At 42.8% G+C, this 12,836-nt stretch overlaps 3 protein-coding genes across 3 annotated transcripts; 1 reads left to right on the forward strand and 2 right to left on the reverse strand.

Annotated features, from left to right (window-relative positions):
• Positions 1 to 223: 223 nt before the first annotated feature.
• Positions 224 to 5,481, reverse strand: LOC124644376. The gene has a single exon (XM_047183688.1). The coding sequence runs from the start codon at positions 5,399 to 5,401 to the stop codon at positions 224 to 226; it is 5,178 nt and encodes a 1,725-aa protein (XP_047039644.1). The 5' UTR covers positions 5,402 to 5,481.
• Positions 5,482 to 6,263: 782 nt separating this feature from the next.
• On the forward strand, positions 6,264 to 8,474 carry LOC124644575. The gene is made up of 3 exons (XM_047184041.1): positions 6,264 to 6,870; positions 7,338 to 7,601; positions 7,806 to 8,474. The coding sequence occupies exons 1-3, from the start codon at positions 6,349 to 6,351 to the stop codon at positions 8,172 to 8,174; spliced, it is 1,155 nt and encodes a 384-aa protein (XP_047039997.1). The 5' UTR covers positions 6,264 to 6,348; the 3' UTR covers positions 8,175 to 8,474.
• Positions 8,475 to 11,983: 3,509 nt separating this feature from the next.
• LOC124644377 (zinc finger protein 62-like) lies at positions 11,984 to 12,784 on the reverse strand. The gene has a single exon (XM_047183689.1). It carries the CDS (start codon positions 12,782 to 12,784, stop codon positions 11,984 to 11,986), a length of 801 nt encoding a protein of 266 aa, XP_047039645.1.
• Between the last annotated feature and the right edge of the window lie 52 nt (positions 12,785 to 12,836).

A 12,836-nucleotide genomic window follows, 5' to 3' on the forward strand; every position in this document is an offset into this window, starting at 1 on the left:
TCAGTTGCCATAGATAAGACAAAAAAAAAAAAAACAGTTTTCGTAGAGGAACCTTTGTGAGGGCACGCGCGGCGGATCTAGCAATACATGCGATCGATGCTTATCGCGCGCGGCTCCTGCGTCTACTCACTAAAAAAAACAAGATGTCGGCGCGCCCGTCGCTGCGCGTTCGTGGCGCGTCGGCGCGCATTCGCGTAAGCTACGAACGTCCCGCCCCTTCCGTCTATTCTAGGAAACGAGCGGGAACGCGAGTTTGGCGGCGTCCGGAAATGCGCGGGGTAATTCGATTTGCGACATACTCCCCCTCTAGTTCTGGAGAGCGTCCTCGCTCCTGGACTAGCTCATTGCCCGAGCGTTTCGGACGTCCGCGACGTCGTTTGGGTCGAACAGGATTGGGTGGTACGGCATTACCTGTACCAGTGTCCACGAACGGTGTTAAATCTTGTGTATGATATTTACCTAGACTGTCGGCCGGATTTTCTATTGGCGAGATAATAAAGGTAGTCGGGCTAACCCTTTTGGTGATCACGTAGGGTCCGTCCCGTTTGGGGAAGAATTTCGCAGTCAGACCTTTACTTCCTTGACTCAGGGCATGGGTCCGGACTAATACTTTGTCCCCTACCTTATAATCGGGACTAGGTCTACGTGATTGATCAGCACACCTCTTGGATTGATCTTGTTGTCCTTCAACTCGCTCTCGAACCGCAGCCAGGTTAGAAATAAAGCTCCTTAAGTAGGGAGTGATCTGAGGAAGGAAGTTCTCTTTATCGAGTATGGCTCTCAAATCATGACGGGCTTCGGTGGGGGATCTCATCTCTCTGGCAAACATCAGAAATGCGGGAGTAGCACCGGTGGTTCTACAAACGGCGCTATTCAGGGCAAAACGGATCACCGGTAGTTTCGCTGGCCAAGAACCATGGTCATTCTCCACGAGTTGGGCGAGCTGCACCTTTAAATCGCGGTTTTTCCGTTCAGCGGGGTTTGCCTCTGGATGGTAAAGTGGTACAAAATTTTGTTTTACCCCTAAGATAAACATACATTGTTGCATGACTGCCCCAACAAATTGTACGCCGTTATCGGACGTTACCCTGCGGGGTAAACCATACCGAAGGAAGTATTCTTCGGTTAGCACTCGTGCGCAAGCTTCAGCAGTCGCCTCCTGCAGGGCAAAAAGTTCTACCCACCTGGTAGCGGTGTCTTCAACCAGAAGAATCCATCTCTCACCGTTTTCACCTTCAGGTAGGGGACCGAAAAGGTCAACAGCTAAGACCTCATTGCGTTGCTGTAACACTGGCGTTTGGAGCAGTCCGGGGGGCCTGTTATTGGAAGCCTTGTATCGCTGACAATCTACACAAGCCTTCACATAATCCGTAACGATCCTCCGCATCCCAGGGAAATAGAAAGACTGAGCGATCTTGAGGTAAGTGCGATCGATCCCAGAATGTCCCGCTAGGGGGGAATCATGGCACTCCTTGAGGATCTCAGGACGAAGGGAGAGAGGAATGACGAGCTGAGGAGACTCACTATCCGAATCAGGGTTGTATCGGTAAAGTACTCCTAGGGATAACAGGTATCCGCGTTCTGTCCATCTCCGTGACGCTACTTCGTCGGTACTTTCCATATCGGTGAGGATCTTCTGAATCTCCGGGTCGGCAAGCTGTTCCCGCCTTAATTCTTCGGGGCTCCTAGCGGGTATGTCGACAATCACTGTGCAGATACCGCAAGAGTCGCGGGTATCTGGTGAACATATAGGCCTACTCAGTGTGTCTGCCACTACATTCGCCTTTCCCGGGGTGTACTGATACTGAATATCGAATGACTGAAGTTTAAGAGCCCACCTTACTAAGCGTCCTGTAGGGGATTTGAGCATCATAAGCCAACGGAGGGGTTGGTGATCGCTACCTATAATTACGGGATGTCCGTCTAAGTAGCACCGAAATCGCTCTACAGCCCATACGACGGCTAGAGCCTCTCGCTCAGTGGTCGAATAATTTCGCTCAGCGGCGGTCAAAAGACGGCTGGCGTATTCGATGGGTCTTTCTTCCTTATCCTCCCCCTGGAGCAAGACGGCTCCCAGCGCATAATTGCTAGCGTCGGTGCGGAGGATAAAAGGGCGATTGAAATCTGCCTGAACTAACACTGGAGCTGAAGTCAAAAGTCGCTTCAGGTCGTGAAAAGCAGAGGACTGCGTTGTACCCCAGGTCCAAGTCTGACTTTTCCTAGTTAATCTAGTCAGAGGTTCGGCCACGGCCGAGAAATTCGGGATGAATTTGCGGAACCACGAGCAGGTCTGCAAGAAGGTTCGTAGATGCTTCAAGTTGTTGGGTTCATGCATATCCAGAACGGCCTTGACCTTGTCAGGGTCAGGTGAGATTCCCTGTTGGGTAATAACATGGCCCAAGTACTGGACACTCCCCCTGGCGAATACGCATTTATCTCGATTCACCCGCAACTTGAATTCTCGAAGGCGACTGAAGACAGACCGGAGATCCTCTAGATGCTGCTGAAAACCTTCGGAGATGATCAGGAGGTCATCCAAATAGGCCAGGATGGTGACGTTGGCTAGAGATGAGCATGAGCGCAGACGATCGATCAGCCTCTGGAACGTCGATGGCGCATTCTTCAGTCCGAAAGGCATACGCTTAAAGCGAAAAGTTCCCAGTGGGCTGATGAAAGCGGTCTTATCTCTATCTTGCTCATTCACACTCACCTGCCAGTAACCTGACCTAAGGTCCAGGGTACTCATATAGCAATTCCTCTTCGTTGATTGTAATAGTTCGTCAATCAACGGCATAGGATAATGGTCGGTTTTGGTAACAGCATTTAAGCGCCTGTAATCTACACAGAAGCGTATGCTGCCATTGGCCTTAGGAACTAGAAGAGCAGGAGAACACCATGCAGACTCACACTCTTCAATGATGTCGTCCTTGAGCATCTTCTCGATTTCTTGACGCATAAGTTCCTTCTTGGCCGGGGTCAATCGGTACGGTGGTACAGAGATAGGAGGGTGCTCACCAGTATCAATGCGATGTTCAGCATAGGGGGTAGGCTCTCCCCCTAGCTGGAAGATGTCCCCATTGTCCACCAAGGTCTGCTCCAGCAGGTCCCGTTCCGGTTGGGTTAATACTGTACCTTCATCTTCCCGGAGTACATCCGCGGAGGAACAGGAAAGCTGTGGCAAGATGGAGGGTTCGAACTGCATTGGGTACTCCACGTGGCGAGTCTCTGAAAAGCACCAACATTTCCTAGCAAAATCCATTATTAATGAAGCTGCCAAGAGGAAATCCATGCCCAGTAATGTCTCATTCTGTCGTGCATCCGGAAGGATGAGGAAGGGTGCCTGAACCACCTTTCCCTCCAGGTGCACGTCCAGAGTCGTCATTAGGACGTCAAGCTCGCGCGCGTGTCCGTCAGCGAGTTTGATACGTCTTCGCGCCGGTTGAAGCGGATGACCCTTGCGACGTAGGAGGATGTGCAGCGTGTGGCCCGCAATACAATTTTTAGCACCGGTATCAACTAACGCGGTTCCCGACGCGCCTAATATTTTTATATTAAAAATAGGTCGCGAAACTACCCCGAGTTTATCATGGTTACCGTCCCCGGCGCGCGTGCTCTCATCACAATATATTGTGTCACTACACACCTTAATATCTAACTTATGCTTAAAACAATTGCAAGAACAAAAAGAATCACTAAACAAATTACAAGCATATTGGTTACACCCCTCTATATCGCGGGCGTCATTACACATATTAAAATAATGCGAAGAATAGTCGTCGTCGGCGTCATCGCAACATAAAATGTTTTTCGGTACAATGGTAGATAATTGGCGCTTGCACCCTAATTCACAATGAGCGTTATCAATAATCGTGTTATCCTTGCTATTATTCTTCGTAACATATTCGTGGTAACATTTCACCACGTTGCTGGTCAAGTGAACGTCCGCAAACTCTTTATTTAGTTTTAAGTTATTAGTTGAGCACGTACTATTTTGTTTACGTAAATAACGCGAATCTAATTTTTGTTTAGATGGTTGCTCGTTTATGCGCGGACTATCACATGACCCGCTATTCTGTTGAACACAATTATTATTAGAAAATATGTTCGAATGCGACGTCGACTCTATACAATTTGCAACGTAACTCTTATTACTTATATTATGATTCGACTGTTGCGTTGATTTAGAATAAGAAACACATCGCGGGGCAATGCTAAAAAAACTTTGTTCGTTGTTGCATTGTTTACAGTTTTCACGAGTCACATTTTGTGTACCGCACTGATAACACGACACCGGATTATTATTAGTCTGAGCAGCTGACCCTGTTGACTTACGGCACTGTTCCTTTCGGTGTCCGAATCTTCTGCAGGACACGCAGAATGGTCGCGATGCAGGTCTCGATGACGCCGGTGATGACGTATGCGTCTGCTCCTGACGTGTTGTGGAGGCGGGCGCTCGCTCGGGCGGAGGGCGCGGCGCGCGCGGCTCGCGCGGCGTCGGCGCTGTCTCGTCGCGAGGGGAGCGCGGGCGCGCGGGGAGAGGGCGCGCGGGCGCTTGAAGCGGGCCTCCGCCGCCGTCGTTGCGTCGCGCTGCGGGTGCTCCGTGCGGCTCGGCGCGTGCATTGCTGTACATTGCGGGCTGTTTGGCCGCAGTGTTTTTCGGTGGTGCGGAGTAGAGCGCTTCGCTCTTTGTTGACTCGGCGATAGTTTCTTCGATAATTCTCGATTTATTCAGAAGTTCAGAGAAATTATTAAACTCTTCGCGACGTAAGCGTTTTCGAATTTTGCGATGAAGTAGGCCGTAAACCATATCGAGCTGCACCTTCAATGATAGGTCGCCCGCTGGTAGGCGCGATAACAGCGCTCGGCTCTTCGCTATGAAAATGTCTGTTCGAACATCCTCGGCCTGTTCGATTCTAAACAATTCTCGGTATATTTTGTACTCGGGGCGGCGATCTCCGTATGCGTCGCGTAGGTATTTTATTACGTCATTCCACGACGAAACTTCGGAACGAATGCTCTGCCACCAGGTCGCTGCGTCGTCTGTCAGCAGCATGGACATGCCTTTTATGGCCACATCGTCATAAATATTGGTGCACTCTTTATATGCCTCAATGGCGTCGATGAACGTTTCCACGTTTTCCTTCGCCGATCCGGAGAATCTCGACGTGCATCGAGCGAAGTTGCCGGTCCTCTCTGCCGCGCTCGGCGTTGGTGCCGGTGATGCGGTCGGGGTGGACGCCGTCGCGGACAGGCGTTGCAGCATGCGCTCGCACATATCCGCGTTGGACTGCTGGATAGTCGTCAGCAGTGCGGTAAAGTTGTCGCGAGACATGGTGACGCTGTCGTTGAGGTCTTCGGCGTGCGAGCCATTGAGTGATTGCCGTTGGCGCGTTCGTGGCATTTTAAACGGACACTATGGTACTCGAACACGTACACGAACAATAACTACATCAATTGTTTATACTTAACACCAACTAGAGTAGGTATTTAAGGCCCTAAAGTTGGGACGCCATCTTTCGTAGAGGAACCTTTGTGAGGGCACGCGCGGCGGATCTAGCAATACATGCGATCGATGCTTATCGCGCGCGGCTCCTGCGTCTACTCACTAAAAAAAACAAGATGTCGGCGCGCCCGTCGCTGCGCGTTCGTGGCGCGTCGGCGCGCATTCGCGTAAGCTACGAACGTCCCGCCCCTTCCGTCTATTCTAGGAAACGAGCGGGAACGCGAGTTTGGCGGCGTCCGGAAATGCGCGGGGTAATTCGATTTGCGACACAGTTTTTTTTATTATTTTTTGTACATACACGCATACACGATGTATAATATAAAAAAGTTTTTTTTTTATATTTTATAAGCCTTCACGGCAAAACACTTAGTATAATCGCACTTAGTAAAATATAAGATCCCAATGTAATACACCTATATTTAATAAATAAATATTCTGATTCTGAAACATGATGGGAAGGAAAGAATTTATAAGGCTTATTTCTAAAGGGAGAATAAGGGAAAGTAACTTAATGAAATATTTAGGAGTTTATTATTGACGGGCACTTAACTTTCGAACACAAAAAGAGTTCGGAAACTAATTTACGTTGTTATATATTATGATGTATTATTAAAGCAAATCTATCATCAGCTTACATACACAAACAGACATATTGTACCAGTTCCACTATCAAAGGCTCTAGAAAAGTTAGTTCATGAGGCTAGTTCATCTGATATCTACAAGAAATAAAACATAAAAAACTCGCCATGCATACCAAACAAAGGATTTACTCTTTTTATTATTTCTCAAAACAACCACATTACAAACTAGAAGCCATTCAAAGTAGACACGTCTCAATTTTAAAAATGTTTTTAATTTTACATATCACTTTGATATCTTGTGTTTGTGTATCTATAACTTTGTCGCAACATAATAATCTGCTCAGCCTTTTACCCAACTATGTTGGAGTCGGCGTCCAGTCTAACCGGATGCAGAGTACCAGCATTTCATCAGTGACACATATACTCATAAAGAGACACGTAGATTTTCGAGAGCGATTCTTAGAAAGGCAAAGACAGAGACAAATTAAAGACAGAAAACTAGTGCTAGAAAAAGATGCTGTAGTCAAAAATATCGAAGTTATAGACGATATTACACATCATAGAAAAACAGGAGACATGACAACTGATAAATGGGTAAAAGTTCTGTCTATAGAAGATGATTTTCGTCATCTTCTTGCAATGAGTGATATGAAGTACACATATAAAAGAGATATGCATTGGCGTACGTGGAGAAATATAGCTAATGGAAGTAAAAATAAGATTGTTTGTTATAAGTGTAATAATTTGCAAGTTAATGGTACCGGATGTCTGAATTGTGGGATGTGGGTGAGTCTGATATCTAACTTTTGCGAGTTATTCTTACACAGGGTAAGATAAACGTTGGCCAATCACTAAGTGCTTCTATTGTGCTCCGGATCTCGGGTTCGATTCCCAAGTCGTTTTGTGGGTTGAAAGTAATATTCATGAAGCAGTCCCGGAGTCTGGAAATTGATCATTGAAACCCCCGTGCATCGGAGAGCACGTTATCGTCCTGCTTGTGATCTCTCTCCGGTGGTGTCGGATTGTCATCGGGCTATGAGAGTGATGGAATAGGGAGTGCACCTGTGTCTGCGCAAATGTTTGTACACTAAAATATGTCCGGCGCGGCTGACTGATCTCAATATATGAGAACAGCTGACGTGTCCTACAATCAACCAACTTCAATTTCCGCTCGAATATACCTTTGATCTTTGACATTCAACCAACTTACGCTTCTTTATAAGTGTTCACTAAAAAACTCTTTCTTTCAGTAGACGATAGAAGAGAGACCGCCTCCGTGTCCCTACGAGTTTTACTCTGTAGTATCTGATACCGACCTTTGTGGAGTAAACTACACTCAGTATTCGAACATAGACAGTGCCTGCCCTTCTGTCATCAAGTTCTCGGAGCTAACAGCAACTTGTGATAATCCTATAGAGACGTATTATAAGTTCAGTAAAATGTATGGCGTTACTGATAGCAATGAGAGTATCATTTGTAATGGGAAGGATTATTGCGAGATTTCTACTATTTATGAAGTGAGTAATACTGAATTTTTGTAGTGTAAATAGTCATCATCTGCCTAACCTTACTCCAACTATGTTGGGGTCGGCTTCCAGTCTTACCGGATGCAGCTGAGTACCGGTGTGCCACAAGGAGCAAGGAGCAACTGCTTATCTGACCTACTCAACCCAGTTACCTATCTACAAATATGTCTTATTTTTTTCTATATTTCATTACAGATTACACCACAACACGTAATATTCCGTATAATAAACTCCACAAACGACGTTATTTACTCAAGAATTATGAAACCAAACAACAACAACTATATCTGTATTGACGACTGCGGCAGATTCAACCCCGACACTAAAAAAGTCGCAAGAAGCGATAAACCTCTAAAACTAAACCTCTTTTCGCTCAGAAAATCTGACCCGGAAAAGCCATTGAACGAAATGAACGATGGTATACCAGTAACAGAGTCTATTTTATCTGTGCCGTCAGCGGAAACAGAAATGTCAGTGTCAAAAAGTGGCGGGAATGATGTAGATTTAAATGAGAACAATATGGAATGGGCGGAACTTAAGTTGCATCGGAGTGAATCAGATTAAAGTGAGAAAACTTCCGATATCTAAAGCGCGGTCGGCAGTTGGCATTCAAAGCGGACTCAGATTTTGAGAAAATCGTCACATTTTTTATATACCTATCTTCAGAATTTACTAGCAGTTTTTTCTATTAGGCTTTGCACTCACTCGTAAGTTTTGCTCCCGGAAAGCTTAATATAAACCAAATAAAACAAATGTATAACCCCTCTGTAAGTCGCTTAGGTGCAGTAATTAGGGTTCCGTACCCACAGGGTAAAACAATAGGGTCCCCCTATTGTTTTCGCTCCTCTGTGCGTCTGTCACCAGGGGCCCGATTCTCCTAAGTTAATAATGTCAAAATCGAATAGAAATCGAATCGCAATATGATCGCAATAGCAGTTTTAACCATATCGGGCATTCTGCTACTAATATAAGACTTTTTAGGTTTGCGATTGGTCAGCTATTTTGGTGATTTTGGTCTATACGGTAGTTTGCTCTACAATCATATTGCAATAGTTAATCATTTGCAGACAAAATGATTCATTATTGAATGACAGAAAAGGATAAAAACGTTTATTTCAAAGAAAAAATAGCGGAATGCCACATACGTTTCAATCGTAATCGAGTCGGGATTGGATCGCAGTCGAACGTGAATCGTATGTTGCTTAAGTAAAATTAGGAGAATCGGGCCCCTGGCTGTATCTCATTAACCGTGATAGTTAGAGAGCTGAAATTTTCACAGATGATGTACCTATTTTTGTTGCCGCTATAACAACATATACTGAAAACTAGGATAAAATAAATATTTTGGGGGGCTCCCATAAAACAAACTATGTCCGTTTTATAAATAATGGTACGGAACCCTTCGTGCGCGAGTCCGCCTCGCACTTGGCCGATTTTTCTTTTAGTTATCACTTATGGAAGTAACTTAATTTTTACGGAAGGTACTTACAAGTGCAAAGTCCTAAATTAAATATAAATGAAAACGACAGCTTTTCAACTTTGAGTAGTTTATTCTGTTTATTACGTTATATAAGGCACATTTATAATATAGGTAAGCCGGCCAACTTTCCGAAAACTGAATGCGGGACTTAACCTTTCGTGAAAAGGGGGGGGGGTGCATTGAAAAATGATCGGACGGAACTGATAAAATAAAAACCGTAAGCAAAAAGCTATAATTTAACCTATCAATATCGTGTCACAGCGTGCACTAATGTCTTATTTTCAAAATCATTAGGCCTCACGAGTTCAGTAGAAATAAAGAGAACGAGATTATATTATAGGTAATCTGTGTTCCTGCACTGTTGAGCGTGCGCGCAGGTGGGTGTTGTGTAGAAGCGTGGTAGAAAAATAGGGATGCGGGACATGCGGGACGCATACAACGTTTTGCGGGACTATTTTACTAATAATTTCAAAACGGGATTTCGTCAAGCATTGCGGGACGGTCCCGCAGAATGCGGGACTGTTGGCTTGGCCGCCTTAAATATAGGTAAATATTATTTAGGTCTGTGATAACATGCAAACTTAATTTTAACATTGTTTTATAAGTAATTATAAATATACATATTTAAGGGTACTTGACACATGTTTTATTTAAGTACCTAGATAGATAAGTTCACAGATATATATAGGTAATCATAAAAATATATAAAGGTTTCTCTAAACCATAAACTTGGTTTTGCTATATTACGAAAAATACCAAGATGGAGAGGGCATCATCATCATCATCATATTCATCAGCCTATAGCAGTCCACTGCTGGACATAGGCCTCTCCAAGTGATCGCTACTGAGGAGAGGGCATATCTACATAGTATCAGTCTTAATTCTTAGCATCTAGAAAAATACAAAAATACGAATTGAGAACCTCCTCCTTCAGCAGGGCCCAGCAGGGCCAAGGTCTACCGGATTGTTCGCGCGAGTTACCGCGGCCCTGGTAAATAAAAGGCCTACGACGGAACACGACGGTTTTTAGTCCGTAAGAGTCTGACACTCCCTCACCGCTGCTAACCCACAACGGGAGAGGTCATTTAATGATTTTTGACGTCGTTAAAAAAAAGAACCTCCTCCTTTTTGAGAAGTCGGTTTGAATTTTTCTACTTAGAATAGTGTGCCCATATCCTTGAATTGATTCTACAAAAAACTTGGTGAATTTTTATTTCACTGTCAGAAACCTACACTCTTACTGAGTATTGAATAACATAGGCTATATTTTATCCCGATACTGTCTATAGTTCCCACGGGATGCGGCTGAAACCGCGGAAAAACAGCCAGTTTTATTTTATAATTTAACTATATAGTTATTTAAACAGTAAATATATTTTATTGGAAGACTTATTTGCGCTTAGTCAATTTATAAAGTGTTACACATATAATTTAGATTTTACAAAAATTCTTTTTGCAGTCACTTTAAAGGTGCCATTTGAATGCCAACTTCCAACTGCAACTGTCGACATGCCGCGACTGCATGCAGACAGGCGACTATAGATACGGTCGGCGGTCGGCAGTTAGCATCCAAAACATATCTTTAGGGACTTCCCTTCTATAATAATTTACACTTAATTTTTCTTCAACCTACATCTCAGTTATATTTAAATTCCACCAGTATGTATAAAATATTTAGAACTTCAGAAAAGTCACCAGAAAAATTGGTTTGTCAAACTATCGATTTCTGAAATAACTTGAGAATATACTAACAATACAATATAGAAAAACTTAGTTAACAATATCCTCCGAGCCTTTTTCCCAACTATGTTGGGGTCGGCTTCCAGTCTAACCGTATGTAGCTGAGTACCAGTGCTTTACAAGGAGCGACTGCCCTATCTGACCCCTTGAACCAGTTACCCGGGCAACACAATACCCCTTGGTTAGACTGGTTTCAGACCTTAGTTAACAATATGTCTTACTATAAATGATAAATTAAGGCACTACTTCCATGCTTATGGTAAGTTATAATATTTAACTATATCGATAACCAATCCATTTTCAGTTGTCAAATCACCAATTTGAACAAGGAGCGGCAAGTATACGGCTGGTTATGGTTTGGTTATCATTAGAGTTTAATGGGTCTTAAAGTAATACATAATATCTATGAGTATACAATAGGATATTTACTACATATATCATGTATATAATTTCACATTACAATTTAAAAAAAAAGGGTTCTTTTAGTTTGAATCTTAACTTCAAGAATTTACTAACAAGTTCACTGGCTTTCAAATACCCTATTGTAATATAAAAATAATGTTTTTATTCTTGATTAATAAGACTAACAATATTTAAAAGTAACATCTTAACTTAATGCGTCAACATCATGCAAACAAAAAATATCCTAAATATAAACAATTATCTATGTAGGTTGTATTTAACTATAAAAATAACCAATATGATTTTTATATAATAGAATGTTTGTGAACATATTACTTTTTAAAAAAGAGTGTCTATGGAGTTTCATGCCATGCTCTTCTCCTTGACACTAACTTTTTACAACTGTGCATCATCTAGTAGTATGACATTTCATACGAGTTTGCAAAGGCCTATTTGACTTTGACCAATCAGCATCAATGTCATGGCTGGTTGGGGATGGTTATCAATATAGTTAAATAGAGCAACTTATTCTTATTTAGAAGCTACACTTGTCAAGAACATGCAAATAACATTAGTGTCAGTGTAAAAAGAGTCCAAGTTCAAATTGATTCATTGTTTTTGAGATAACCAGAATCATGCATTAAAACTACCAAACTCTTTATCTTCATAACTGTAGATTAAGTATTTTTCTTAATTTGTCAAAAAATACAAACATCCAAATTGACAACCTGTTTCGGAAATCGGTTAAAAACTACTTAGTCACCCTGCTTTTATACTTGCCACAAATATGATCAACCAATTGATAGTGCCGGCTAAACCCTTGCTTGCATTGTTCACAAGAGAATTTCTTGATTCTCAAATGCCTCTCTCTTATATGAGCTAGCAAACTCTTTTTCAGCATCTCTTTTTTACAATAATCACAGATAGCTTTAGAATATTGAGATTTCTCTTTGCTCGCTATAACCGAGAACATATACTCTTTAAATCTAGACTTCTCATCATTCTCCTTAGGTGTAACCTCTTTGCTATTCAAACTCTTTTTAATGTTAATTATATTGTTGTTAACTTTAGTTATTTCGACGCAAACTTCAGATTCTAGAACACGCTCGACCCATGTCTCGTTCAGTTCTTTTTGCACAAAAGTCGGCTCATTTTCTTGGAAATTAAAATGTTTTTTTCTTATATGGTATTTCAGCAGTCTTTCTTCGCAAAAACTGGCGCCGCAAGCGATGCATTTGTACTGAAACTTGTGCGGTTCGTAATATTCATCGTGCACTTTTAAATGGAGTATGAGATTGCGTTTTTCAACGAAACCGCGCTCGCAGTGGTCACATATGTACATTTTGCGTTTCCCAGTGTGAGCTCTAACATGTTTTTCGTACACGTCCTTCCTGAAGTATTCGTTGGAACAATATTCACATTGAAATCGTGAATTTACAGCCTTATGCTGGTACATATGAGATCGGAATTTAAAGGAACTTCCGATTATAACTTTGCTGCAAATGGGACACTGGTTCTTCTTTTTAGACGCTTCTACTGTTTTTGTATTCATTTTTTTTAGAAAATAGCGATGTTTTGCAAACTAAATTAAAGGCAAAATAAAG

This window comes from Helicoverpa zea, chromosome 30 (genome assembly GCF_022581195.2).
Source record: "Helicoverpa zea isolate HzStark_Cry1AcR chromosome 30, ilHelZeax1.1, whole genome shotgun sequence".
NCBI lineage: Eukaryota > Metazoa > Arthropoda > Insecta > Lepidoptera > Noctuidae > Helicoverpa > Helicoverpa zea.

Excerpts from the sequence above, each read along its gene's own strand:
- LOC124644377 (XM_047183689.1), bottom strand. The coding sequence starts at position 12,784 with ATGAATACAAAAACAGTAGAAGCGTCTAAAAAGAAGAACCAGTGTCCC.
- LOC124644376 (XM_047183688.1), bottom strand. The coding sequence starts at position 5,401 with ATGCCACGAACGCGCCAACGGCAATCACTCAATGGCTCGCACGCCGAA.
- LOC124644575 (XM_047184041.1), top strand. The coding sequence starts at position 6,349 with ATGTTTTTAATTTTACATATCACTTTGATATCTTGTGTTTGTGTATCT. Across the intron at positions 6,871-7,337 it reads GTCTGAATTGTGGGATGTGG|ACGATAGAAGAGAGACCGCC; the intron begins GTGAGTCTGATA and ends TTCTTTCAGTAG. Across the intron at positions 7,602-7,805 it reads AGATTTCTACTATTTATGAA|ATTACACCACAACACGTAAT; the intron begins GTGAGTAATACT and ends ATTTCATTACAG.